Here is a 27,818-nt window from a genome sequence, read left to right as displayed (position 1 = left end):
AAAAAGACCCAATCTATAAAATCCACCTACATTAGAAGTCTTTCAGAAAAGTTCTAAAAGCAATTTTAAGTCCCAGGTTGAAGATAGTCCTTATTGAATGAGAAGTAAAAATGATCCATTATATTAAACAAAATAAAAAATGTAATATGTATACTGATATTTCACTGACAATAATCAAGAGATACATGATGAGAAAAGTGTATTATTGTACAATAAAACGCCTCAAATTCTTTTATTAAGCCTATCGATTAACCACTGCACAGTTAATCTCATTGAGGTCTGCAGTGTTTTGCAGACTTGCATTTCTTGAATGATTCAATATTTTATTTAAGCATTTTAAAACAGTCTATTGACTAAAGAAAATGTTGTCTTAATGCATTAAGTTGTGATGAATTTTACTGTAGTAAGCTTATTTCCTCCTGGAGCTGGAAGGCTTTGCGGGTATACCACAATTTTTTTTTATTTGTTTTGCACTTATTTTTTAAGCAAAGATTGTGACTTAAACCATATCTTCATTTTGATTAACTTGTAAGATGCTTTCCTCACTAAAGAAAATGTCTTTTGTGAAATGAACTTCTAAATGGTCTAATTCATTCTTAATAGTTCTTCAAGTTGGGGATCCACATCAACAATGGGTAGGACAAGTCTCCTAAAACAAAGGAACTACAGTATATATGAAATGACAGAGCTGGATCTTTGTTCTTATGAGACTGTGTTCCTTTAATGTGGGAAGTGACATCCTTCATATCTTCTACTACTCTCTGATGGCCAATGCGATTTTCTACGCTGTGGTGTGTTGGGCCAGTAAGATAGGCCCACCAAATCAACAAGCTAATTAAAAGAGTGAGCTCAGTTATAGGACACACTCTGGACCCCCCGAGGTAGTAGCAAATAATAGAATTAAAACAAAACTGAGTGCCTCTATGACAATGCTGCACGTCCTCTCTCTGACACACTAAGTACTTTCAGCCAACAAATCATTCAGCAGAAATGCATCAAGAAACACTACTGGGGATTCCTTTACCAACAGCAATACATCTGCATAATGCCTCACTGTGATTTGGACAGCCAAGTCAGAGGTTTTCTTTTTTCTGTTTTATTCCTTTTAAGTCATTCTAATACATGTTCAGACCATAGTTTATTTATTTTTAGTTTAGTTTATATTAGACTATATTTATTTATTTATTTATTTAAAGAGCTTCTATCTATCTATCTATCTATCTATCTATCTATCTATCTATCTATCTATCTATCTATCTATCTATCTATCTATCTATATATGAGAAAAGCACTATATAAATGCAAAGAATTATTATTATCATCTATCTATCTATCTATCTATCTATCTATCTATCTATCTATCTATCTATCTATCTATCTATCTATCTATCTATCTATCTATCTATCTATCTATCTATCTATCTATCTATCTATCTACCTTGTCTAGGTATCTTTCAAATAGAATAGCATTACAGAATATTCTCAGTCCCACTCAATCTGATTCAGTGTTCAGCCTTGGACAGGGCATCAGTCTGTAACAGGGCCAATTTGAATTTATATACATAAACAAGGTTAAATCTGAATTTAATTCACACAGACCAGAGATGCTTATATTTTATTCAATTGTGCAATCAAAGAAAGTATAACAATTATACTGTATAAAAAGGTACAATATCCTATAAGAAGTCTCTCTGCACAACAGCAAATAATTCTCACTTCTCTCCTCAGATGCACCTGCTACACTTGCCTTAGCTTCCTCATCTCATTCTCTCTCTCTCTCTCTCTCTCTCTCAATCTAGAGTGTAGTCTTTCTCAGCAAATAAGACCCCTCCTTCAAAGCATGTGCATGCTACTAACATCCAGCCGGCTGCTAAGTTTCTAATCTACACTACTCCGATTCCAACAAAATTCACTGGGTATTAAAAAAAAAACAGCAGAATTCAAATCGTTTGGTGAACAAATGACAAACAAGAAACCCTCAAACAAAATCACTCTTTCTGAGAAGTGGGTGACAAACAGCTCATGAATGGTGAAGAGAAAGGCGGCAACTAGAAGCACCCATGTGGTAAACTGTATTACTCTCTTTATGGTGCCATCACAATGATCAAGGATTCTATTACCTTGTGTCTGGAAAAAAATAATTCATGCAGCAAGTACTTTGACAGCATTTTTTAGATCACAATAGTGATGCTCCTTGCCATTAGTGCTGGGCGGGTATACTGGTTCATACCAAAAAGCGTTTTTTATTTTTGTTATTATATGGATTTTTCTTATACCGCAACACCGGTTTAAATAGCCTAAACAACCTTCGGAACATGGCACAGCAGGAAACTGTTTAAGGGGGGACCTTTTTCACTGCTGCACCGCTAAACACGAATGCATCGGAGTACATGCGTTAGTGGAGGTATTGAGTGGTGAAAATGGACAGAGAACATTCTGAAACTGAAGCTGTAGCAGATGATAAAGGTGAACATGATGACACAGAATAACTTTTGCCAAAAAAAGGAGCCGTGTCTGTTGTCTGTAGATACTTTGGTTTTAAAAGGTCGGATGTGGACCATTATGTTCAAATGTGTGAATACTGTTTCTATACTACTGGATAATACTGCAAGCCAAGTTGTACTTGTTTAATTTTTTTTTCAATAATGTACCTGGGTACTGTGTAATAATGTGACGACATGTTGAATTTATTCTCGACATTTCCAGTTTAATCTCGACACTTATGACGAGAATAAAGTCGACATGTTGACTTTATTCTCGACATTTCTACCTTATTTTCACCATTTATGTCGAGATTAAAGTCGACATATTGACTTTATTCTCGTGATTTGTCATTAAAGTAGAACATTGTAAACAAAACTTCATCTTAAAATGAATATTTAATTTACTATATTTTCTCAAACCCCGTCATAAGTTATGTAGCACATTAAATGCTTTGTGTTAAGTATTCCCCGAGCCATGTTAATCACTACATGCTTCTTAAACTGACTTCCTCTTGCACTAAGAGGCGCAGGCAGCACACAGAATACATTAATTTCATGATATTCCTGCTCCCTGAACATTTAGAATGCTAAGATAAATACTTGATATCATTTTCATGATGAATTGCATTAAAGCATGTATTAATCATGTGGGAGACACGGTGGCGTTGAGGGTGCACTGCTGCGTCGCCGCAAGGGGGTCCCAGGTGTTCCCTGCTTTGAATTTGCATGTTTTTCTGGTGGGTTTACTCGGTGTGCTTCAGTTTTTTTCAAAGTCATGTAGGATGTGGGGTTTTGTTATGCTATATTAACCCTGCTAGTGTATGTATTGCTCGTATTCACCCTGCGATGTGCTGACGCCACATTCAGGATTTGTTCCTGCCTCGCACACAATGCTTGCTGGGATGGGCACAACCCTGAATGGATGGCATAATTAAACATGTATAACAAATATTTTTTTAAAGTTCTAAACACTTCGTGGTTTAAGTTTATAACTAGATTTAATTTCACATATACGTTTATCATGTGGTGATTGGTTATGTGGAGAAAGAAAAAGGAAAGGTAGGAACTGCTGGTTTGGTACGTCAGACAGAGACAGCATGCATGCAATAAAGAAAGCCTGCTCGCAATTCTGTGTTCGTGTCTCCGACCACCAGATCACAAACCCAATATTTACACAATATTTAAGTTAAACCTGTGCTATACCCATTAATACTTGGGATTAATAAAGTATCTATCTATCTATCTATCTATCTATCTATCTATCTATCTATCTATCTATCTATCTATCTATCTATCTATCTATCTATCTATCTATCTATCTATCTATCTATCTATCTATCTAATACATCCAGTGTTTTGGAGCTTCGTCACACCTGCCATAAAGTTCTCTACACTGAACCTGGGGACCCCTTACTGCGAGGGAACAGCACTACCGTGCATGTTCAATACCTGCTTTAATGCATTTCATCATGAAAATTTATCTTAACATTCTTCGTTTTCAGAGAGCAGGAATATCATGAAATGAATGTATTATGTGCGGCGATCGCTGCCAGTGCCTCCTCTTAGTGTGGAGGAAGTCAGTTTAAGAAGCGCGTAGCGATTAACAACTGGGTCAGGAAACACTTAACACAAAGCATTTAATGTGCTACATTAACTTATGACGGGGTTTGCGAAAATCTAGTAAATTAAACATTATTTTAGGATGAAGTTTAGTTTACGACATTCTACTTTAATGACAAAATAAACTATGAGAATAAAGTGGAAATGTCGACTTTAATCTCGACATATAGTTTTTTTTTTTCTTCACCGTGGCCCTAATACGCTCCCGTAGGGCTATACCACAAATAGCAATATAAATGCAAGTTGCAGTTTTATTATTTATGTATATAGCTTAGCTTGAAGCAAGGTCCATATTAATGCAGTTTGCCTTAATGATGGTTCAGTTGGTAAAGATGTCATCACCAAGTTGCACTTGTTTTATTTTATTTTTATTTGGTGAATACTGTGTAATGCACCTGGGCTTTGAAGTCTTGGAAGTAATAGTATTATTACTGGAAGTTGCACTATTACTTATTGTATTATTATTTATTAGTTTAAATATTATGCAGTTTAATGATGGTAAAGTTGTTTAAAAAGTCACTTTAATGTGTCAGTGGACAGAGATTGTTAACATTAACAAAGTGTAGTTGGTTTACAAAAACTATTTACTATTTATTCCTTTTCTAAGACATGTTCAGTGCAATACAACTTTTGACAAGCACCTCTGGATATTTTACTAAGTCTAAATGCCTCTTTGGATGGTTGAAAATAAATGTTGTCAAAATTTTAGTTTAAGTTGTTTGCAGACTTTGTTCAATAAAAAGGCTCTATATTTTGACTGCATCTGTCATTCAATGAGATTTCTTCTCTTCATTAGTGCCACCCCCTTGAAAACTATCACTTTATGGGGCCATGCAAACCTGTATTAATACTTGTGTGCATTTTAAAATATTTTTTTGTACAATGTACAATTCTCATGACAGTGGAACAGGTTATTCTTAGCCAGTAATTGCAGTGGAAAATGTGGTTAACATCCACTCATGCATGGGAAAAAAATACCGTCCAATACCGTGAAGCCGGTATAATTTTGAAAAATACTAGAATTTTGGTCAAACCGCCCAGCACTACTTGCCATAGTATTGAAAACCTTGGGATACACGTTTTCAAGTTTTGTGAAGATTCTTCAAGGTCTGTGTCTTAAAGCCTTGGCCTTAAAATACAGTTAGGCATAATGTGGCCTCTCACATAGGTATAATGTGCACAATTCTTCTAGCTGAAACTAGTAATTTAATTAATAAGAAATTAATGTAATAGAGACTGGCTTGTGATCAAGAAATTGTTTAGATGAAATCTAGCTACTACAGAAGGTCCTCAAGAGCAAGGTTAACAGACATTGTACTAAATCCATAGAACACACAAGTGAGTAATTTAAACAGTATCTGTAAATGAAGCTGCCAGCAAACACCACCCTCCACTTTTAATCAAACTATTTTATCAACAGCTTAGTTTATGTTATTCATCACAAAAGATGTCATGTTAACATTATTGTTGTTATATCAGAGATATATAATTGAGAACAGCCTGTGAATGCTCATTCAGTAGCCAGTGAGCAACTACATCCTGCTGTTGATAGTAACAAACAATCAGGGATCGCTGGACCTGCTTGCTCTGCAGCTTTGAATATTTGTGCACATTTCAAAAGCAATGAAGAAAGTTAAAATATTCAACAGGAGCCACAAAAGTGAGACTCAAGTTGTATTCAAAATTCACACAAAGTAGTCTCATATATTTTGCAAATCAACAAACACATCTGTATCCCACAACATGACAAGTTTTCCAGTGGTGGAAGCAACACGTGCCAATCCCTGTAAAAGAGGCACTCTTCCCAAGTCACCCTAACTTCACGTTTTCCACATGTGCACCACCAACTTCCATTTGTCCGCTGCATGACCATACCCTCCAGCTCAATATTTTACTGTTTTTTGTCTCTCCAAGTCTATCCTCCTCCCTGTTCTTTCCTCTTTGATTTGCTCAAATTCATCATTAGATTATTTTGGCTCAAACAAACATGGTTCCACGATGATGCTAAATGTATCCTCATCTTCACAGTCAGACATTTTGCGAATTTAAATGATACCTTACTTGTCTAAATCCTGAAAGAAAACATACCCGAAAGTAATAGATCCTCAAAATGAAAATGGCATATACAGCATTCACAACATAAGCTAGAGAAAACCAAGCTCCTGGTAGGTGAAATGTTAATGTGGAGGGAGAGAAATTCATCAAGATGAAATGTAGAGTCAGTTTTCTTTTAAAATGGCCAAATCTTATTAAAGTCTCTAACATTTTTAATTCCTTTCTGAAGTGACATGGATACACTGTTTTGCAATGTTTGTATAATCTCAATGCATAGATTAATATGTGATAACATTCTTGCTTAAAAAATTGACTATTTGGTAAGTTTTAACATGGTTTTCATGGATGGAGCCAAGTTACCTTAAGCCTTATTGTAAGATGCAAGAACAGACATTTTTATAATTTATTAAAAAAAATGCTTCACTTTAGAACACTATTTTATGTAGCACATTGATATATGCCATTAATGCAAAGAAATAACTTAAACATGTCCTTTAAAATCTATTTGAGGAATATAGCTGTGAGGATTTAAGTCACTTAATTCAACAGGAACAACAACACTATGAAAGATGTGATGTGGGCTTAATTAAGGGCAAGTAACATTGAAAAACTTGACTCTAGGGTACAAACAATATCAGACTAAAAAGGTCTAGATCTCATTATGTTGTTCAGACTCACTTAAGCCACATCAGAGAAAATATCTACTGCTGCCCCTGAATGTGGTGCAAGCAATAGTAGATGGAGAACATTCAATCCAAAGTACACATCCTTCAAAAACTGACATATAAAATATATCATAGTAACCTGAGATTAATATAGACAATTCCCTTTATTTTTAAAAAAAGAATAAGATAACATGTGTTTCTCAAACTGCCTAATCCAATTCAAGATGGATTCAACTGGAGTCAATAGTAGAATCAGACCTGGACAAGTTTATTACAGGGCCTGCTCACACAAAGGACTAAATAACCAAGAGTCTCCAAATAACTTTAATTTTAATAGACACATTTTTGAGGATGAGAGAGTAAAACCAGTGGACATAGAGGAACACCCTTGCCAGTCGTTCAGACTCCACATAGACTATGACAGCATGTGGGTTTTGAATCCAGAATGATGGACTGGTGAGTCTACAGTGTTCACCATTGCACTTCAAAAAGAAAAAGATTGCAAAACCTACCTAGTACTAATCTGTAGGTCCTTGGCAAAAATAGAAATAAGACAAAAAAAATGCCAGGGAGAACATTGTTCCTTTATAACAAATTTGCAGTCTCCTCAGTCTGCTAAACACCAAACACAAATATTACCCATTGTAGCCATCAATTCTCACATGTTAAAACTTTGCTCCTGTGGAGATGAACAAAGACCAAAAAGATCTTTTAAGGAGAAAGAATCTGAAAACCTAATGTATAATCCCTTTGTGGCATCCCAAATCAATACTCACAGAAATCAGCATGCAGCCTGTGTCCTTTACATCTACAATGTAAAGTCTTCTTCAGTACAACTACACCTTTGAAGTTAATCTGTCATGGTACAGTTATACATCTATTGGACAAAAAATAATGCAGATTAGGTGCTGGTATGTGCATCATATTAATTCTTGCCATGGAAAAGGTTCTAGTCCACCATGACTCTTAATGTAGTAAGGACACTTCAGGAATGAAGTAAAAATTTGATCATTTTATTTTAGCTTTTATAATTGCATGAAAAACTGACAAACAATTATTCCAATGAAAATCTAAGATCCTTTTTCTCCACAAAAGTGTACACGCTAATATGAAAGTAAGCATTCTCATGGAATCTGTAATATCTAATAACATAGTAATAAGGTTACATTTCATATATTAAAAGTTCACCAAAAAGGGTTAAAATATGTACCCTACTTGACATAATGTAAAGTACATTCTTTACTTTTAAAGTATGCAGTATAACAAACAAAATAAAATAGTACCCTAAGCACTGAAATTTAAACCATCAGACTACCAGCTAAATGCCCTGCATCACTGTATGATCCTAAGCAAGTCACATGTTCTGTTTTCAAATTAGAACATTATTTTTCAAAAATGTAAAAATATATGTAAACAGTTGTGCAATATGTTAATTTTGTAATTGCCTTGGATAAATGCGTCAACCAATAAAAATAATGCTACAATTACACAGCCAAAAGGAGCCAAAATCAATTCCATTAACAGGCTTTGTATTACAAGCAGCACCAGCAGATGCTTCAAAGCAAACCTTGATAAAATACATCTTAACTGCAAAGAACATAGCAATGCCTCATCATTCTCCAATATTTAATCAATCTAGTTAGGCTAAATTTGGTTTTATGAGAATTTCTGTTATCACAAGTATAAAGTATGACACAATGCACCTCAAAATGTAAAGTGGGCATCATCGTGCTGTATAAAGTGGTGCCAAATTTGTGTTGAACCTGAATCCTTGACATTATGAGGTAGCAGCATACACTACTGTGCCACAGTGCTATCAAAACTGAAAAATAACCTCTACATGCTATAAAGAACAAACCACACATATATGTATGTATATTTATATTTAAAGACCATTATTAAAATGAGTAAATATAAATTATACCTAAAAACAGTTTCTGTAAAAAGTAGTCAACCCTTAGAAGTTTTCACATCTCTTGAATGAAGTGAATTTGATTTGGCTTTTTTGATGCTGATCAACATAAAAAGACTCTTAAGTCTGAAAATAGATCTCTGCAAAGTGACCAAAATTAATTACAAACATTTGTTTTGTTTTTTTCTTTGTATTACTATTTTTCTTTTCTCAGGACTGTTGTATCTGTTATGTTGTCATTATTTGTTTGATCGCGTACTATGCCATTGTACTATTTTGCTCTTTGATAATAAAATAAAACTTAAGTAAATTAACTGCAAATATAAAACACAAAATAACTGACGTATTTAGTAGGTACACATTTGACAGCCATGACAGCCTTGACTCTGTGTGCACAGGTCTCTATGAGCTTTGCACATCTGGACACTGCAGTTTTTCCCCATTCTTCATTACAAAACTGTTGAAGCTCTGTCAGGTTGCATGAACAATTTTTTTCAAGCTCTGCCACAAATTTGGTTGAAATCTAGACTCTGACTTGGCCACTTCAGGACAAGAAGGAATTTTTAGGCCATTCCTGTATAACTTTGGATTTATGCTTGGGGCCATTGTCCTGCTTGGAAACAAATCTTCTCCCACGTACCATGGATAAATATCTCGGCCAATAAAAACAGTACTAAAATTTATGCTTATTTGCATTATATAGCCAAAAGGAGCCAGAACCAATTCCATTAACATCAGGGGCAGGACAAGAAACACACAAACACACAATCTAGGCCACAAAATTACCCATCAGATTAACATGCATGGCTCTGGGATATGGGAGGATTACCTATACAAATTTCAGAGATACAGGGAGATAATACATTATATATGGGACAGGCCTGAATTTGAAGTGAGGTAATAGTGTAAAAAATCTGTCCTTTCCTACTTGCAATCATCTTAGCACTGATATTGTCTGTATGAAGATGTGCTATAAAAATACTAGAAATTTTTCTATTCATAGAGTACTATAATACTCACTGAGTAGTATAGTATCGTGGATCTGTTGTTTTCTCTTTATTTGTCACAAAGTATTTCAGTTCCTTCTGCCCAAATCACTTACAAAGCAGGATAAAACATGGCACTCTAGATTTGAACCAAACATAATTCTTATCTTCCAAAAGTGTTTGATGAGCAATTGTTAACAAAGGAAAATCAGATCTCTTTTGTCTCCAGTGCAACCCTCACTTCACCTTGGCACTGCAGGCATGAACTAAGAGAGCACACATCTTCAAAGACTCAGTCACTGATTCTTATTGGTCTTTTTATATTTTTACAATAATTACTATATTTCCCTGTCATTTGTTTTGTGAAGCTCCTTGTGATTATACTTGGTATGCTACATGCAATATAGATGTATTATTTTAATTAAACATGCCTTCAAGTTTAAGTTTAAAACAAGTTTATGCCTCAGTTTCAAGTCAATATCAGAGCATAAACGCTTATAAGTTCATCATGGTGTCAACTATAACAACACAAATTCCACTTCAAACCAGTCAGTCAGTCATTTTCCAACCCACTATATCCTAACACAGGGTCACGGGGGTCTGCTGGAGCCAATCCCAGGGCGCAAGGCAGGAACAAATCCCCAGGCAGGGCGCCAGCCCACCACAGGGCACACACACCCACACATCAAGCACACACTAGGGACAATTTAGGATCGCCAATGCACCTAACCTGCATGTCTTTGGACCGTGGGAGGAAACCGGAGCACCTGGAGGAAACCCATGCAGACACGGGGAGAACATGCAAACTCCACACAGGTCTCCTTACTGCAAGGCAGCAGCGCTACCACTGCGCCGCCCCTTCACAGTCAACATTCTTGCATAATAAAGGTGAAGCAAATTATACATTATTGGAAATATGCATCCTTTTGAAAATTTTAATTCTATCACAATTCCTGCTATATTCTTATCAAAACCTAGCTATATTTGATAAGCATTTCAACAAACATAAAGTGGAACTGATTTTGATGAAGACCAAGAGGCAATGAGTGACAGAACAAAATTCTGTAAAACTCCTTCATGCAAGCAGTAGGCATTATGGAACAGCTAAAATACCATATGGCCAGTGCAGGCCATAGACAATCAATATAAGACGTTTCCTTCAGAAAAGGTGGACCGCAGGATGCACTGTGAGCTAGATTCATTAACGAATACTACAACATCAAAAATGACTCTTGGGCTTTGCTCTGATCTCAACCCTAGTAAATTTTTAAAACCCCTTACAAGGGGTTTAAGGGAAGGGAAGTTGAGAAATAAATTTAGAAAAGGTTCACTGAAAGGCAGGATCTTAAGATCACGGTAAGAGAGGTGTGTGTGTGTGTGTGTGTGTGTGTGTGTGTGTGTGTGTGTGTGCGTGTGTGTGTGTGCGTGTGTGTGTGTGTGTGTGCGTGTGTATGTGTGTGTGTAGGTGGATGTGTGTGAGTTTCTGTTTTGTGTAGTATCAGAAATTTGGAAAAATAGATAGCTATCCCACCTGATGGACAGAAGAATAAATAAATACAGGCTCTGAGAGGCAATAGGTACTTCATTTCATTAATACTTTATATTTTCCACAAAGCCATTCCTCCATTTTTTGTTGCCCTAATAAACACCTTGTTGTTAATACTTTGCACTTTATTGGCACTTTACTATAGGTCTGATTAACCACCAATTGGTAATCCCTGTGACAGAAGGTCTACCACTGTATTGTATATGTATAGGGGTAACTTAGGAGTAGAAAGTATACCCTAAAAAAAGAGTTTGACCAGCCTAAGTCATTTATCAATGTGTATAGACAGACAGATAAGAGTCAGCTAAAAATGGTGGTGGTTTACCTGCCTATACCTCTCACTGTGGGGACTATTACTGAGCATAAATTATGAGTAATATATAAAATGCAACTGTAAGATTATATCTTCAATTCTCTGTGCATTTTTGGTCCAAGATATACGGTACATGATATACAGCACATCAGAAAGTCCAGAGAAGAGATCCTAGCCTAACTCTAGAACTACATGTTGCATACTATAAAGAAAGAGGTTAGTCTTTTCAACCAAAGTAAATGGAGGGCTGAGTCACTTTTATGCTTATGTCTGGAACAGTAATGAAGTTGATGTTCTGATATAGCGTAAAACTAGATGTTTAGAGCTTATCAACAACATACCAATTAGCTTCTTACTTTTGGATAAATTGATTAATATTGTGCATACTATCTTTTTCCTTTTCTTTCAGCTGCTCCTGTTAGAGGTCACCACAGCAGATCATCATTTTTAATATCTTTCTGTCCTCTGCATCTTGCTCCATTACACCCACCACCTTCATGTCCTCACTCACTACATCCATACACTTCTCTTAGAACTTCCTCCTTTTATCTTATCCTGGCAGCTGCATACTATATAACATGAGTATTCTAGGATGTAATAAATATTTATTGAGCTCTTTATTATTCAAAAGACTTCAAAGATCCACAGTCACTCCCTATATTTTAATGCTGTCTACTTTTTACCTGTTTGTATTCAATTATACCACACTGTGACCTCAGAGCAGTAACATCCAAAGGTGTGTTTCTGGCATCAATTTCTATTAACTGTAATAAATGGCAACACAAGAAAGTAAGACTGAGAAAGCATCTCTTCTGGCCACCATCAAATCCAAAATGAAGTACCAATTGCTGCTGCTGAGAAAATGTGAAACCTGACCTTTATAATCTTAATTGCCTTGTAAAGTGCTGGGAGAGTGCTCTTATGAATGATACAAGATAAAATAATGATTGATAGAGATGGAATATTTTGTAAGTAATGTTAAAACAATAAAAATGGTGCTCTAAGGAAAATATTGATCTGTAAATCATCTACTCTGGACCCCCTTGACCCCGCATGGTGTCACAGCAGGTAATTCCAGCCTCAATGATCACAAGGCAGGATATAACCTTGAAAAGAGCTCAGTAACACACACCAGTACTAACACAATGTCCCAATATTGACACAGCAGTCAGCTTACATTCTACATGACTTAGGGAAGAAAGTGAAGTATCTCAAATAAATTTGGGCAGGCATATTAAAACATTAAACAGAACACACTCAAGCCTGTTACTGGACACTGAGAGTGAGAGACAGCAGAACAGATAATTCTGCTAAGATTATTTTAATTAAAAAAATGTAAGCCCAGAAAATAATCTATATAAAGTTTTTTTTTTTAAATAATTTAACATTGTTCGCTTGTTTGAAGGAGTTTTGTTTGTCTGGATGGCCTTGGATTAGACGGCCATATTAAAATACTGAATGTAATGTAGTTATATTTCTAAATTTTAAACCTGTATTCCAGAGCACTGTTATGCTCATCCGTCTGAAATGCTTACCTTGACTTCTTAAAAACTGCATATGAATTTTAATTTCTTTCATGACAAGAAGAGCTAATTAAATTATATTTTTAATAATTACTTGAATATTTTGAAAATACTTTCTTTACCATTTTAAAATAACTTTTTTTGGTCTTGAACATTGGTGGTATTTCATAAAAACAAATGCAAAAAAATATTTATTTTTGTACTAAAAGAAGAAATAAAGTGTAATCAATCCAGCCATTCATTTACTGTAAGGTTGAGCATATCAAGACATCCCAGAGTACAAGGCAGGAATCAAACCAGGATGGAATTCCAGTCTATAACAAGGCTTCGCAACTGAGCCTCTTCATATTGTGCCAATCCATAACTGTAAGGTAGCCTAGCAGCAATTGGGTCGTGGGCAAAACTGTAATTTCCACTAAAAATGCTGACAGACAAGGGGCAGACCACACCTTTATAAAGGTTATCTTCTCATTGATTTCCTCACCACAGCCTCTCCATTACAGGCAGCATCAAGTGCTTGAAAGCAAATCTGGATGAAGTACAACTTCACTGCAAAGAACAATGATAGTAATCCTTCATCATTCTCCAAATGCTGTACATAATCATAATAGTTAGGCTAAGTTTAGTAATATATCAATTTCCTTTTATCACCAGTATAAAGTAACACACAATGCATCTCAAAATGTAATGCGAGTATCATCATTCTGTCTAAAGTAGTGCCACTTTTATGTTGAACCCAAATCCTTGATGCTGTATTATAGCAGCATCCATCACTGTAACTCTGTGCTATTAAAGTTGAAAAATAACCTGTACATGACATAAAAGAAAAAAGCAACTAATCTTCCCAAACACTCTTAGCTGATAGATAGATAGATAGATAGATAGATAGATAGATAGATAGATAGATAGATAGATAGATAGATAGATAGATAGATAGATAGATAGATAGATAGATAGATAGATAGATAGATAGATAGATAGATAGATAGATAGATATTTAAAGAACATGATTAAACATTTCACATTTCTTGTTATACAGCTCTGAATAATAGTGGATTTAATGCAGTTTATTTTGTTTTTATTTACTTTGTTTTAATATTATCCTTTTGCTTTCTCGGGACTGTTGTATCTGTTATGTTATCATTATTTGTTTGACTGAGTACTATACTGTTATAGTGTTTTATTTATTGAAAATAAAGTTAAAATTAAATCAATTAACTATAAATAAAAAACACAAAATAATTGATTGCATAAGTATTCACATGTGCGCAGGTGCCTATCAGCTTTTTGCACATCCTGAACACTGCTGTTTTCCCCATTGTTCTTTGCAAAACTGCTCAAGCTCTGTCAGGTTGCATGGACATTGTGAGTGAACGGCCTTTTTCAAGTTCTGCCAAAATCCACAATTAGATTGACATCTGGACTCTGATTTAGCCACCCCAGGTCAATAGCATTGTTTTAAAGCTATTTCTGTGTAGCTTTGGCTTTATATTTGGGGTGATTGTCTTGTTGGAAAACAAAACTCCTCCCAAGGTTTCTTGCAGACTGCATCAGGTTTCCCCAAGGATTTCAATGTTTTGTGTGCCATTCATTTTACCCTCAGTCCTCACATACCTTTCAGGGCCTGCTGAAGAGAAACATCCCCAAAGCATAATGCCCCCACCACCACGCTTCATGATGGGGCTGGGGTGTTTTTGATAATGTGGTGTTTAGTCCAATGGCCAAAGGTTAAATTTTGGTCTCATCACACCACTGAACTTTCTTCCAATTGATTTCACAGTCTCTCATGTACCTTGAAGCAAACTCAAGCCAACATGTCATGTGTATTTTTATAACAGTGGCTTTCTCTTTGCTGCTATTCCACAAAGCCACCCAAGTATTGTATGTGGTCTCCAATCACCACCTCTGTTGCTTCTAATTTCTTCATAGATCTCGGAGGTCTCTTGATGGCTTCCCTCACTAGTCTGTTTCTTGCACTGCCACTCAGTTTTATGGAAGACTTGCTCTTTGCGGATTTACAGGTTTGCCATATTCTTCTGATTTCTTAATGAGTGAATTAGATGAACTCCAAAGAATGTTCAGTGATTTGAATATTTTCCTTAATTCCATCCTCTGCCTTGTCCTTTTCAATCACCTTTTCACTGAGCTACTTGGACTGTTTGTCTTTATTGTGTAAATTACAAGTTCAATCTTCTAGATAAAACACATTCATACTACAATCAGCTGAAACCTTTTGAATAGAGACAGGAGTTCTCTGTTTAATTAATTATGTGAATTACAACACCAGTTGGCTAAACCACTGATGACTTAGGTGTGTTAAGTTAAAGGGGCTACATACTTATGCAATCACTTATTCTGTGTTTTACAGTTGTAATAAATTAAATTCAAACTACTCTACAGAGGTCTGTTTTCACTTTGACATTAAAAAAGGTCTTTTTGTGTTGATCAGTGTTAAAAAAATCCAAATGAAATACTGTATACTACAAGTCAATGTTTAAATAACAAATGTGAAAACTTCCAAAAGGGTGAATACTTTTTATGGCCAATTTATCTCCAATAACAAACAAACATTTAACCCAGCCAAGGCCAGTTTAAGACCCCTACCGGTTCCTGGGTGATTTAGATCCTTAACAAAGTATTGATCATACATTTAACATGCAGTGTGCTATCTCTCAGTTGCTTCATCGAGTAGGCACCAAATTAGATACATTATTGTTTCATCAAGCTGGGGTGGGGGATTAGAGAAAAGGTCCCTTGCCATCACAGGTTCTAGGACATGCACCCAGAACACCCTGATGATAGACTCACCCCTGAACACAAACCCGTACTTTTTTCTTATATATATTTTCTCAGACCTTAGAATGGATACATTTTCACTGATATTTATTGCAGATATCACCCTTCAATAGCTAGGCACAAGAGATGTCCCATATTTCAATCACTTAGATTATAAGGAGTGTTTAACACATTATAGTTCAAATGCCAGCCATATCAACATTCACTTTAATTAGACAAAAATATTACTTGTGTTCTGTGCTATGATTTTGATTGCTTAAAAATAGTTACAGAAATGTATTAAAAACTTCATAAATACATTTACGGTATGTTTACGAAAAGATAAAAGTCTGTGAATTACATATAGCAAACAAATTGATTTCTCATGTGTTCTTCACCTAATCATCATAGCTAATGGAACAATGTCCTGCTTTATTGTTTTTAATTAATAAAACTAAACAAAATATTTCATCAACCCTTCTATAAGTAAATACAGAAAGTCTAGTAATTTCTATAAAATAAAATACTCAATGGTTTTTGGCAAGTTAGACAAAGTGATGCATTAACTATTGCATTAATAAGTAGAGTACTTCAATGAATGAGATATTAAAACACATTAATCAGAAACCAACAAAGTTGAGGAAGATGGCAAGTCTAAGTAGGGCAACAATTTTTTAAAAAAGGAAATCTAGGACACTACTAAGAATACATGTTGAAAAACAATGTACATTTTGGAGATGTTACCAAAATTGGCTTAGTGCTAAAAATATTGATAAAATTGATGAGCCACAGCATGAAGTTATGGGAAAGAGTAGTGGAAGCTAGGTTAAGAAGAGTGGTGATGATTAGTGAGCAACAGTATGGTTTCATGCCAGGAAACAGAACTACAGATGTTATGTTTGATCTGAGGGTGCTGACTGAAAAGTATAGAAAAGGCCAAAAGGAGTTGCATTGTGTCTTTGAGGACTTAAGAGAAAGCATATGAAAGGGTGCCTAAAGAGGAGCTGTGGTATTATATAAGGACGTTGGGAGTGGCAGAGAAGTATGTAAGAGTGGTACAAGATATGTACGAGGGAAGTGCGACAGTGGTGAGGTCTGCGGTAGGAGTGACGGATGCATTCAGGGTAGAGGTGGGATTACATCAGGGATCAGCTCTGAGCCCTTTCGTATTTGCAATGATGATGGCCAGGATGACAGAAGAGATCAGACAGGAGTCCCCATGGACTATGATGTTTGTGAATGACATTAGGATCTGCAGCAAGAGTAGGGAGCAGGTCAAGAAGACCCTGCAGAGGATGAGATATGCTCTGGAGTGGAATGAAGGTCAGTAGGATCAAGACAGAATACATCGTTGTGAATGAGAGGGAGGTCAGAGGAATAGTGAGGATGCAGGGAGAAGAGCTGGCGAAGATGGGTGAGTTTAAATACTTGGGATCAACATTATAGAGTAACAGGGAGCGTGGAAGAAAGGTGAAGAAGAGAGTGCAGGCAGGGTGGAGTGGGTGGAGGAGAGTGTCAGGAGTTAGGGTTTGTGACAGACGGGTACCAGCAAGAGTGAAAGGGAAGGTCTACAAGACATTATCATTTCATCGAGCTGAAGTGGTATGTTGGAGAAAAGGCCCATTGCTGTCACGGGCTCCTAGGCATGCACAAAGAACGCCCTGATGGTAAATCCACCCCTGAACACAGACTCTCACTCTCTCTATGTTATATGGGTTGGAGATGATGGCACCAACCAAAAAATAGGAGACTGAGCTGGAGGTGACAGATTTAAAGATGCCAAGATTTGCATTGGGTGTGAGAAGGATGGACGGGATTAGAAATAAGTAAATTAGAGGGTCAACTCAGGCTGGATGGTTTGGAGACAAAGCCAGAGAGGCAAGATTGCATTCGTTTGGAAATGTGCAAAGGACAGCTGCTAGGTATATTGGGAAAGTGATGCTAATTAAGGATGGAGCTGCCAGGCAAGAGGAAAAGAGGAAGGCCTAAGAGAAGGCTTATAGATGTGGTGAGAAAGGACATGAAGGTAGAGGGTGTAATGGAGCAGGATGCAGAGGAGAGGAAGATATTGAAAAAGATGATCCTCAGTGGCGACCTCTAGCAGAAGCAACCGAAAGAAGTAGAAGAAAAAATCAGACTGTCTTGCATTGAACTACTGTAATTAGTTAGAGCCATTAAGTGATCACTTAATCACATAAAATATACCAAGAAGGAATCTAAAAGATCAATAGCTTCCTTTCAAAATGCAAACTGTAGAAATGAATTCTAAAACAATAATTTAAGTGCTGTAGCATAATGTGCAGGTCCGTGAATGTAAGAATTAGTGTTCTTCAGGATGAGAGGGAGAACATAATCTCTTAGGACTGAACATAACTGGAAAGCCAACAAAGTGCCGTTCTGAGTGAACTGAATTTTGTCTCCTCATTTTCTCTTTCTGGGCTTTGTTCCATGGTGGACTGATCTGAAAACTTAAGAATTATTTCATTCAGAATCCCATTATTGATCATCCTTCTAAAGGTAGAACAATAGCTTGCATTCTAATGAGGTAAGCAAAAATGTGTCAAAGTTCTACTGTTCAACACAACTAGGTAGCAGAGACAAAAAATAGCTCTTTTGTTCTTTTTGCTCAACTCCTACCTCCAATACAGTACTTCAAGTAAATGACTCAATTATCTGCATGACAGCTTAGTCTAGGACTGATTTCTTTATTCTGTGATAACTTTACTGACCTTTGGTTAAAATGGTAAAAGTCACAGGTCATACTTGCAGTGAGTAGTTAAATATAATCAGTAGTTATTGTCAATGTTACTTGTGCTTTATACGGTGTCATGTACTGTATAATGTCCTTTTTGCCATCTTTACAAGTTTACATATAGATTTACGTCAAATTAATATACAGAAATAAAACAATAGAAATGACATTTTGCTTAAAGTTAGATGTTGCATAAGAATGATCTTAAATGATTTTTAGACTGTAACACAAGAACATTTTTAAGTGTAAATATCCAAACAGAGACAGATTACAAGAACAAAGACAGCACTGAAGGATAAGCAAAAGATGTTTTTCCAAGAATTCATCAGAATGTTCTAGATATGGAAAGAAAAGGGGACAAACAGGTGTGTGGAGTCAGATAAGATTGTCAGTCTACCTAATTTTGTAAATGTTTATACAGTATGCTCTTTTTCTCAATAATTTAAAATCAGAATGCCACACTATTAACATCTCATTTGATCACGTTTTTCAACTTTTTTCTTCAAACCAAATCATCTGGTGAACAGCCAAAGGCTATAACAGACAAAAAACGTTTTCATGTTCCTCTTTTCACCGCTGGACCAAACACTCTTGTTCTAATGGTAATACACTACCTCCTTGAACCTTTGTTTCAAGATATTAAAACCAATGCTCAACGTTAAACTAATTTCTATTTTTCAATTATATTTATTATTTTATCATTATGTCACCTACATTGTTTAATGTGCATGAGTGGGTAAGGATAAAACTGTTTGCAGAAGCCCATGTAAAGCACAACCTTTATATTAAAGCCATTCTCCCAGCAACATCCCTTTGAGTCACACACATACAACCACTGCACTGCATTCATAATGTGGTACCCATTGATCAATGTGTAATAATAGGGAATGGAAAATAACTCTTGCAATTGCATTGCACTGCTATGTAACCAAACCTTTTTAGAAAACCATATGTCACATGTTTTTTCAATACAACAAAATAACAATCAGATATATTCCAATAAAGTGAAAACTACGGAATTCTCTGTAAAACGTTTTTAATCAGATAGTATACTTACTGATTTATTTCCACATCCAGAATAAATGTTTCCCCAAAAACATCAATTTGGAAGCTTGCTTGTGCAACATGTGTTGTTTGCTGAAAAACAGAAGAAAAAAATAATTATTTGTTTCATAAATTTGATTAGTTATAGCTTTCACTTCAATAAAACTATGCTGTATTGTTATTTACTATTACAGTTGTATAATTCCTAGCTTTCTGGATACTTACTAAGAGTATGTAAATATATACAGTATATAATCACAGTCTGCCGTTCCACCTTATGTGACATGCACCTCCAAATCAGAGAGAACACCTTGAGTTTCCTCTGTTTCCCCTTTAAGAAGAACCCAAACCACATCACTGTGGAGATGCCCAGAAAGGTCCTCAGAGGAATGATGCCCAGCCTGCCATTGGAGGGTCAAAAGGGAGACTGCCACTTCTGGTCAAAGAACTTCAGGTCTATTTAAAAGACGCTGAGAGACACAGAAGAAGGGTGGTCCTAAGTCTATGAAAATGAGACAATTTTGATTGATGCCCTTTTGCTTCGGGAACTGTTATAGGAATAATTCAGATAGCATATATTTTCCATCTCTGTTGAACAGGAACAAACAGAAACTAACCCAAGAACGGTGGCAGAAACCTATGGAACTGTGCACTCTTTGAAGGCAAGCTGTTAAAAGGCCTTTAGAAGAAGACCCATTCTGCTAACTAGAACCATGCTGAGTTTTTTTATTTTTTCTGTTGACTCTAATAAAAGCATTCCGATAAGCCTTGATTTGGTTCATTCGCTATATGTGGAGAAGCAAGAGTGGTCCATTTTTTTTTAAAGATTTCTACAGACAATGAGTTCACTAAGGAATTGCAAGAGACAGACAAAGTAGCACAAATCATTTCATAATGGCTATCAAAATGCTTTTGTGCACTCCATTATGCACAGGAGGAGACTTCCAGTAGATGGGAAGCTGTGTGTGTGCTTTGGGTACTATGTACTGGAAGTGAATTTGTGAGGGCAACAGAGTGAGGAAATAGGCCATGGAGAACTGGCAGGAGGCAACTAAAACCCCATAAGCATACATACATTCTTACACACACACACACACACACACATCTGGCTGATAACTTATTGTAAAGGGAACTTGAAATGCCTGATCAAGGCAACGAGTAGAGTTCCCACATTGGCTATCATGGATGCCATAATGAGCTGGCAGCCTCTAAGTTGTAAAGAACACCCCTGGCTCAACCAGGATCAGGATTAAAGGCAAGTCCATGTGATGACTACAAGGAAGCCACTATCAGTGGGTGAGCTGCATAAAGTCATTCAGACTGGCAGAAAGACCGGGAAAGATTAGTAAAGAAAAACAGATGAAAGATGAAATATAGAGTGCTTTGTTGTGGATTTGTCACAAGTTCCATTAGAGGCTAAAAATAGCAGTGAACTGTGAGATTGACTGCAAAAATAGGCACCCATTTAAGCCTTCCAGGACTGAGTTTGTCCACTCCTGAATTGCAGTGTGTGCTTAAATGAACAAGTGTGCCACAACTATCATGTGATAGTCTAAATCATTTTATGATATCCTAATCTGAATATTGCATTACACTTGTTTCGCAAGTTAAAATAACTGACTTCCCTTTATTTATTATTTTTTACATTTCTGTATTCAGCCAATTCACAAGAAAATCAAAGAGAAAACCCTAAAGCAAATTGTTCTATGTTAAACCAGCTACTGCTGCCAAACCCAGGAAGACAAAGGAAGCCCAGAAGCTGTTCTAAACTAATAGATTTGTTGTTTTGTTTTTGCGTAATCTCTCTCTCTCTTTTTTCTGGAATGCAGGGAAAGATTTCTCTTCCTACAGAATTAATACTCTGAGGGATCACAACCATAAAACTGAGCTTTAAGAAAATGCAGAAAAAAAAGACTAAAGGTCCATGTAGGTGAAAAAGTGTGAGACTTCTGATTTGGATGCAGAAGCTGGAGGAGTATTATTTTGGCCTTTGGGAATAATTAGCAGAAAATTTTATGGAAATGTATTAAATGTGTGCTTTCGAAAATGTATTAAAATGGAATAATAAAATGATGAGAATGTGGGACACCAAAACACCTCACAACTGAACAAGAAACATTAGAAAACTTTAAAGCATTACTAATTTCTTAAGACAGTATAGATGGAAAAAGAGGAATGACATAATAAATAGAGATCAGAACTAATAAAAAAGTATGTCACTATGCAGACCTATTCCAATAAGGCATTACTACATCTGAGGTAGGTGGTACACCAATAAGTGTTCAAAGTATGTCCTATGAACAATTACACTCCAAATGTAGTCTCCCATCAACAAAATTTTTCCACTATCTCCAATTTACAAACTTTGTTAAATGAAATCTGCCCAATTTTCCTCACCTCCCATCTATTTCTATTCCAGAAGAGATATTGATCAGTCTTGGGAACTCAGACAACATTTCTATAATATATAAAACCATTTTAAAGTCCCTTCCTTTTAAAGATCCCAGAGTACAGTGGGAAAAGAATCTCTTACTCAACATTTCAGAAACGGAGTGGAAGGCAGCCACGCACAGAATTCACTCTCGCTCCATATGTGCAAAACATTGAATTATTCAACTTAAAATCTTTTATTGAGCACATCTATCTCACTTGAAATTGTCCAAAATGTTTCCAGGGCAAGATCCAACCTGTGAACACTACAATCGAGCTCCAGCTTCATTTGGCCACAGGTTTTGGGCGTGTACCAAATTAACATCATTTTGGACCAAAATCTTTAAATGCCTTCCAGGCAGCCTTGGTGTCACACTCCCTCCTAACCCATTAACAACTGGGTTTGGTGGACTCCCAGATGGGCTTAAAGTGGAGAAGGACAAACAAACTGTGATTGCCTTTACCTCACTACTAGCCCGTAGACTTGTCTTGCTCAACTGGAAGAATCCTAACCCACCCACCCACCAATACCACTTAGCTGATCCTTAATTAACATTTTCTTTAACTTGTAACTTTTCAAGTGCACAAAGGAGCACCAAAGTTCTTTCTTATAAACTATTCACATTTCCCTTTACCCATCAGCTTATGCATTGTCCTACAATTGTGCATTTCTACTTTACAACAATAATAAACAGCCAATGTATGATGATTCCACATACTTAAAACTTACCAGATAAAAGGTTGCCAGTAATATGAAATAATGCAGATATAAAAAGTTAGGGTTAGCATATAGTAAAAGCAGCCAATTCAGTGACTATAGCCAAGCGAGTGTGGTTTGACTGACTCCTTAAATTTCTTCAGTTATTTAAATGTATTTTGTATGGAAACAAAGTGAACATACTTCATATTTTTAAATTACACTATATCCTGCTAAAGGTTTGCACATCTTCCACATGACACTGGCATGCCAGGGAATTAGGCCAAAGAATGTTCTTAGGTTAGTCCATAATTACCAAGCATAACTCTGATTTAACACATGAGCTGTTTACAGCTGTGGTAATGATGTTTATAAGGCAGAACCCTCTATGTCCATGTCAGGTAAAAATGAGCAAAACACAGCCTGTCATGTACACAGTGTTTGGTTTGTTTTGTTTTGCTTTTTTTTTCCTTTACAGATAAATTGCAGAAAAATAAGATGTATTTTGTAGGTGCTGTACTTTCAAAGAACACTTTCACTTTTGTGCTCCAAATCCATGCAATTAATAAGACTATTCATGTGGATTCTGGTGCATATGTGTGCATTTTTTCATACAACTACTGATACTGATGATACATATTGAATTAAAAACAGTGTATTATAGAATATATAGGATACGTGTAAGTAAATATGATTAAAAATTGAGTGTCTTTGATTCCTGTTATTTATTCCAGACTGCCCAGGAAGATAAAGACCGAAATTGCTTGATATATTGAGTTTACCTAAAATGAATACTTGTTGTGTATTTACCATAATTATTTAACAACCAGTAATGGTGCACAGCACGATAATATGCAGTGAATACACTTGACTTGTGCTTTCATAGTGTTCATCCTCTTTCTCTGAAAGTTTAGCATTCGTTTGCTCAGAGGTTGATGTGCTTGCTGCTTCCTGCAGCAGATCTTCTTTTCTCAACCGTAGCGGCCCGCTTCTTATCTTCTTTCAGCAGCATCATTTCATGTTAAAACTGATTAAGTCAGTGTTTGTGTTGCAATTACTTAGTATTTTTTCTTTAGTTTTTCACTTAAGCTGGCACTTAAGTCTTCAATCTGCCTCAAGAATTATTTAAGAGATGAAGAGGTAGGGGAAGTGACGGCGAAGGTGGTAGGGATGAGAACGATGCCCATATACATGCGTCGTACAGCTGCCCTGCTGGCTGCTGCCAAGAGTTGATTCTACAATAAAATAAAATAAAAATAAAAAGAGGAATAACTTGGAGGTCAATCATCATCCCAAAAGCGGATAGTACACATCTTGTAGTATATGTGCACCAAATTTCAGGTCAATAGTTCAAACGGTTTGCGAGCTACAGGTGATTTAAAATCCTGGACAGAAAACGAACAGCCATGGTAGCGTATTATATAGAAAGATGCTTTTTTTCTTTCTTAAGTAAGCTAATCAATTAATCAACCTAAAATTCTGGAAAATCAAGAAAAGTGAACAATAAGACATCAATCAAGTGCATCTAACATAACTATTTGCAAAAAAATTCCAAAATCTTTAATCCATTCATTTGCTGAAATGCCTTATTATACAGTATTACAAAACTACAAGGTGTGCAAATCCTAGCATAGCAACACGGGTACAAGGCTGGTGCAAACCCTCGTCAGGATGCCAGTTCATGAAAGGGCAAAATAACTCAGGAAATTATTGCTTCTGACATATTTATTTGAAGAGAAACCCCACAGACACACAGAATAGTTGCCACTGTGTATCTGAGTCACATTTATAATACAGAACATCAAAATAAACTAATTTTAAGGATTTTCATTTAATTAAATGAAGCCTGTCTCTTTAGCTTTGGAAATTAAGTATGGAAGGAACCAACTTAGGATGAGACAGCAGTTCATCACATGGCACACCCAGACTCATTCCAACTGGGCGGATTTAGAGCTACCAATGAAAATATGTCACGTACACTTTCTTAATGTCCTCTGAATGTGTGGATTACTTGGGATAAACCCTATGGGCACAGGCAAATTCTGGGGACTCCACACTGTAAATAAGTGACTGGCTTGGGAAATGAACACCGGGCCTATGATGAAGCTAACTGATCAGTGTCCCACTGCTCTAACCCTAAAGACTGTACAAAACTAAAACTTTGATATTATATTAAAATGGTCACAATGTGATGCTGTTATAACAAAGCAGTGTGTGTGAAGGATAAATACATTTGAGGTATCGAAAATAAATATGGCCTTGAATCACATTGATTTTTGTATTATCTGGTAATTTGTGAGATCAAGTTTCTAACTAAGCCTATAAACACACCCTTCTAGAAACCACTTAAGTGCTGTCTTTGCTGTTTAACTGCATCACAGGGCTTTCTCGGAATAGTAAAAATATCAGCAATAATAACACATTAAAGGGAGAGACAAAAATGTTTTGAATGTAAGTTTTTCTGCATATCTCTCTCTTTGGCTCCATAACTCAATGAGATATTTTCTAGTAGGATGATAATTACACATAGCTCTTTTCAGTGTGTATGCTCACACAATTTCATGCTCACTGTGTTTGATGGGATACAGTGGGATAGGCTCCAGACCCCCATAACCCTGCTCAGGGTGAAGCAGGCTTGGAAAATGGTATTGTATGGTATTATTCCATTATGGTTTGATATGGCATTATTGCATTCCATTTATTACAGAAATGAGCCTATTCCGTAGGTGCAAGATTTCTGGGTAAAACACAGGGTGACTTGCTTATAGAAATGCTTCCTTGCTTTTTCTATATACTAATCCTGAAATGCAAATATTTAATAAATAAATAGCCCGTTATTAAATTTATTGTGCTGCCTCCAGTCATCTTTGAAACACTCTGTATCATTTTGTAATGAGTGTAGAAAAGGTATTTATCAAAGTGTCTGACATATTTCCTGAATAAGGTATATTTATAATAACTGAGGTGGGTTTACATGATTCTAATGATCAGTTTGTCCAAAATTCAGCATTTACTACTTAGTTCACGGAACTCCAAAGGAATCCAGTGTAGAATAAGAAAAACTTTAATTTGAAGAAGAGAAGCAGAAACTGAGACCAGAGTATTTAAATTAAAAGATCACTTCTGGCACAGCCAAGTTTATTTGTACCTAGTGGCAAGTGCTGACCATGGTGCTATAGGCTCTGGAAGGGGAGGAAAGTCAGTTAAGTGCCCTTGGAACGTTTTACTGACTGTCCTACTGCAGGATGAAGAAAACTTACAATGAGATTATATATAATATACACTCTTTTTTTTCAAAACCATATGTCATACAGTATATTATACATCTATATTTCATTTTTCTCATATTCATTAGGAGAATATAACAATGATACTCTCATGTCAATACAACCAAATCAATGTGCATATGTTAAACAAAATGCATTATATTCATCCACTCTGTTAATAACAGTAGTGGTTCAGTTGTGTGTTAGCTGTCAATAAGCTATGCAGGTGGCGCAATTGTAGCACTGCTGTATTGTAGAAGGGTCCTTCCTCCCTGTGTGAAATATTGTAAAAAGAGTGTTTTTTTCATATAACACAAAAATTCCACCATGGACTAATAGCAAGCAAAATGCTATATATATATATATAAATAAAATATCATCCGCTCTTTTGCACGTTTTGTACAATTACGACAAGCTGTCAGACTTATCAACTTCTCTGTACTGTATAACAGTTAAAGCACATTTCAGAAATGCAACACTGTTAAGACACCAGGAGGAGCTTTAAGGTATACCTGACACAAATGACAAAAAACAACAAACTTTATCTCTGTGTAATAATTATGGGGCATGTCTAAAATGAGTTGACTGAAAGAAAAATCTGCAAGTACACTGTGTTCTTCTAAACATACCATGATGTAGTGGTGGCTGTGCACTAAAATGGTAAAGTCTTCACTGTCAGTCAGTATCCAACCAGCTATATCCTAACACAGGGGTCTGCAGGAGCCAATCCCAGGGCACAAGGCAGGAACAAACCCCGGGCAAGACCCCAGCCCACACACACACACACACTAGGGTCAATTTAGTATCATCAATGCACCTAACCTGCATGTCTTTGGACTGTGGGAGGAAACGCACCCAGACACTGGGAGAACATGCAAACTCCACACAGGGAGGACCTGGAAAGCGAACCCAGGTCTCCTTACTGCGAGGCAGCAGCGCTACCACTGCGCCACCGTGCCACCCCTTCACTGTCAACATTCTTGTATAATAAAGGTGAAGCAAATTACACATTATTGGAAATATGCATCCTTCTGAACCTCATGGGTCAACAAAGCTACTTGCATCCACCACTAGTTTGTTTATGGTGAAGTAAGTGGGGTGTTGTGTGCCAGTCTAGCAGCAAGGCCAAAAGTGTTTTTGCCTGACAGCCCTGAAGGATTGCCTGTCGCTTTAATTCTGTAGTGCCTTAGACATGACTAGCATTTGGATGATAAAAAGTCTCCAAGGGCAACAGGCAGCAAATGCGCTTGTGTTGGCTACAATGTGCTTTCCTTGCACGCCTCGGATTATACCTGAAGGCAACACATTCACGGTACCTGATTCACATCGGCGCTGCTTTTAATCCGGGTGTTGAGGATGCCATGCGCCGTTTGGTTGCCATTGTCCATGCGGTAAATCAAACGAAGAGGGAGGGTATTCTCTTTGCCGATGAACCTGCTTTCATTCCGACTCGACTTTCCATTCAATAAGGCGTCTCCTTTGCAAAACAAAAACACGTTGCGCATTGTATTATATACAAAGAAAATACAAAAAGGTGTAACGTAAACAACAAAAGGCATGAAGATGGGAACCCGCAATCACAAACACTACAGCTTACATTACCTGCTGTTCACATTACGTACGGCTTTATGCATTCGTTACTATAGTTAAACCGAGGAAAGCAATAGACAGAATACACTTGCGTTACAATTATTACTATTTTTGGTGTTCGCACACTCGCAGCATGGTAAATGAAGACAACAGAAGCTATT

At 36.4% G+C, this 27,818-nt stretch overlaps 1 protein-coding gene across 10 annotated transcripts in view; it reads right to left on the bottom strand.

Annotated features, from left to right (window-relative positions):
- The window catches only part of adam22 (ADAM metallopeptidase domain 22), a 442,867-nt gene that overhangs the window by 414,654 nt on the left and 395 nt on the right, over positions 1-27,818 (bottom strand). For all 10 annotated transcript variants that reach the window (XM_051935483.1, XM_051935485.1, XM_028817137.2 and 7 more), the window contains exons 2-3: positions 27,384-27,544; positions 19,688-19,767 (exon numbers count right to left, since the gene is read on the bottom strand). In XM_051935483.1, coding sequence (XP_051791443.1) covers positions 19,688-19,767; positions 27,384-27,544 — 241 coding nt within the window. The remainder of the gene's footprint in view (positions 1-19,687; positions 19,768-27,383; positions 27,545-27,818) is intronic.

This window comes from Erpetoichthys calabaricus, chromosome 13 (genome assembly GCF_900747795.2).
Source record: "Erpetoichthys calabaricus chromosome 13, fErpCal1.3, whole genome shotgun sequence".
NCBI lineage: Eukaryota > Metazoa > Chordata > Cladistia > Polypteriformes > Polypteridae > Erpetoichthys > Erpetoichthys calabaricus.
Note: the sequence above shows the minus strand (reverse complement) of the source record. Positions and strands in the feature narration are given on the sequence as shown.